The sequence below is a fragment of the Bison bison genome, unplaced genomic scaffold (genome assembly GCF_000754665.1).
Source record: "Bison bison bison isolate TAMUID 2011002044 unplaced genomic scaffold, Bison_UMD1.0 scf7180017864492, whole genome shotgun sequence".
Lineage (NCBI taxonomy): Eukaryota > Metazoa > Chordata > Mammalia > Artiodactyla > Bovidae > Bison > Bison bison.
Window position 1 is genome coordinate 4,943,849 of NW_011495051.1, and position 2,937 is coordinate 4,946,785.

The window sequence follows — 2,937 nt, forward strand, 5'->3', positions numbered from 1 at the left end:
GTTGAACTGTGCTTAGATAGAGCAGGTGTAACACAGGCAGTGAGGGCAGAAGTGTGGGGCAGTGTTCGAGTGGGGCACTGCAGGCATGGGGGGCACTGATGGGACAGCCCTTCTCCCCAGAGGCAGGGTGGGAGCTCCGGCCTCAGGGAAGTGGGCTGGGCAGGGTCACCCACCTGACTCATAGCAGAAACTGGAGGGGCCAATACTTCTCCCCCACTTCTTCAGTCCCTGCAGTGGGAACACCACTCCTAGCAACAGGGTGCCTGCAGTGAGTGAGTCAAAGTCGCTCAGTCGTGTCCGACTCTTTGCAACTGTACAGCCCATGGAATTCTCCAGACCAGAATGCTGGAATGGGTAGCCATTCCCTTCTCCAGGGGATCTTCCCAACCCAGGGACCAAACCCAGGTTTCCCGCATTCCAGGTGGATTCTTTACCAGGTGCCTCCAAGGTCTCCTCTATACTCTTCCGCTTCCACGTTCTTTCCTCTTTCCTGCCCCTGATTCCATAAGGTGAAAAGTGTCTGTGTCCTTCTCTATTTTCTCATCAGACCGGGCACAAAACTATGCTTATCTAGGACACCTAGCTTTGAGTTTAGAGTCCAACAATTAGGAATGGTCTGCCTGTGAATTCCTACCTATGCATCAAAAGCCATGCCAAATGGACCCCCATTTGGGAGGGCATCTTGGATGCCCGTGGTTGCAGATCTAACACAATAACTCATACACATCAGTTACCATATGTAAAATTAGACAGCCAGTGGAAATGTGCTGTATGACACAAGGAGCTCAAATCCGGTGCTCGGTGACAAACTAGAGGAGTGGGATGGGGTGGGAGGTGGGAGGAAGGTTCAAGAGGGAGGGGACATATGTATACCTATGGCTGATTCATGTTGATATATGGCAGAAACCATATTGTAAAGCAACTATCCTCCAATTAAAAATAAATAAAATTAAATATATATAGAATAATGTATATAATATATAAATAGGAAATATGTGTATATATATATATATAGAGAGAGAGAGAGAGAGAGAAATCTCTCCCACCAAATACACATCAATAGCTAATACAAATCGAGTACTTGTTACATTCCAGGTCCAATTCTGAGGACCTGACAATGATCCCAGGATGTAGTTTATTACTATCATGTCCATTCTATAGACAGGAAATTAAGGCTCAGGGACACACAAACTAGTTGAGTAACGGGTGTGGTGACCCAAGGACTACAGAGCTGATGAAACCAAGGAGGGTCTTGGAATGCAGGAATGGGAAAACCAGACCCTCATCATCCTTCTCTCCCCTCCCCATGTTGTAACTATTAACAGATTTCAGGTCCTCCGGTCTTCCCTCCTACCCCACACAGGGAGAAGGTATTTGCCTTACTCTTCCCCCACCCAGTATACGTGCGTCATCCAATCAGCAAATGACCCGCAAGACTCCTATCCCACTCCTTGTACCCTGGGTATAAAAGTGGACTAAGGACCCCTATTCAACGTTGGTTCTCCCTTGAGCTGGCCCTCTAACAGTGTCTCCCACTCTGATAAACTTTATTCTCCTCTCATTCTGCTTAATGTCCAAAAAGTCTTTTCCAACCCGCGCATGGACCATGACAGTGGGGCCAAGATTTAAACACAAAGATTGCCACTCAGCAGCAGGAATCCCTAAATCCTTCCCTGTAAAACCGGTTTGATCATCACTATCTTCCAAACAAGAAACTTCAGGCTCAGAGGAGTTAAGCAATGCACCCGAAGATCACACAGCATGTCAGTGGTTAAACCAGGCTTGGCATACGGGTAAGCTGCCTTCAAAGCCCTCAGATCTTTTTTTTTTTTTTTTTTTAAAGTTTTGAAATATGTTAATTTACCCCTAAAAGTTACATTAAATGAAGAATTTTTGTTTTTATTTTTTATTGAAGTATAGTTGAATTCAAAGCCCTAAGCCCTTAAGCTACCTCCTTTGCCACTTCATCTCTGGGTTCAAAGTGTACTTAATGAGCATCTGTGTGCCAGGCAACGGTTCTAGGCTCTGGACACAAAATACGGAACAACTCCCAGGTGACATTTGAACTGAAAGATGAAAGAGAACCTCTAGATCGTCTAGATCGAAAAGAGGTTCCAAACGTTACCAGGAGCCTTCCTTCACCCCCCACCTCCCCACACACCTTTGTCCATCGTCCTCCCTTTGCCAGGAATGCCTTTCCCTACATAACAAACTCCTATATATCCTTCAAAGCCCAGCTCCAACACCTGCTCCTCCTAGGAAGCCTTTCCAGACCGACCTCCCGGGTGGAAGTCCGCAACTTCCACCCTTGGGCTTGCATATCTTGGGGCCTTCCCACTACCCCATACATAACCATAGACGGATGGGAAGGTCTCGGGAGTCGGCCCCACCAGGCTAGATGATCGTTGAAGCCCAGGCCCAGTGGGCGCACGGAGCTGATTTTTTTTAATTAGCAACGAAGAGCAGAAAATTCTTCAGGAAGAAGACCCTAACAGGTATCTTGGAAGCTCTCCAGTTCCACTCTGGCACCACTTCTCTTGCTCCGCCCCTCCAACGCCCCGCCCCGAAACGTGCCCCGTGCTTCACGGAAGTGGGCGGTCTCGTGAGGCAGCGCCGCGGGCGCAAAGCACGCTGAGAGTTGTAGTTCCGGCATCGTACGGAAGCCGAGAGGGACGTGCCGCGCGATGTGGCCCAAAATATTGCTTAGGGGGGGCCGGGTGGCGGCCGGCTTGTGCCCAGCACTGGGGCCTCGCCTCGCCGCCCGCTTTCCCCCGCAGCGGACGCCCGAGAATCGCCTGGCCCCGCAGCGGAACCTGCACGCGACGGCGGCCCGGGCTCTCCCGCTCATTCCCATCGTGGTGGAGCAGACGGTACAGTGGCCGGGCGGGGACACGGCCCGGGGGTGCAACGGCTTGGGGCACGGGGGGGGGCTTGCCC

At 50.4% G+C, this 2,937-nt stretch overlaps 1 protein-coding gene across 1 annotated transcript in view; it reads left to right on the top strand.

Moving 5' to 3' along the window:
- The first annotated feature begins 2,616 nt into the window (after positions 1 to 2,616).
- The window catches only part of CLPP (caseinolytic mitochondrial matrix peptidase proteolytic subunit), a 5,322-nt gene continuing 5,001 nt past the window's right edge, over positions 2,617 to 2,937 (top strand). The window contains exon 1 of the mRNA XM_010828223.1: positions 2,617 to 2,883. Within this exon, the coding sequence (XP_010826525.1) occupies positions 2,685 to 2,883 (199 nt within the window). The 5' untranslated portion in view covers positions 2,617 to 2,684. The remainder of the gene's footprint in view (positions 2,884 to 2,937) is intronic.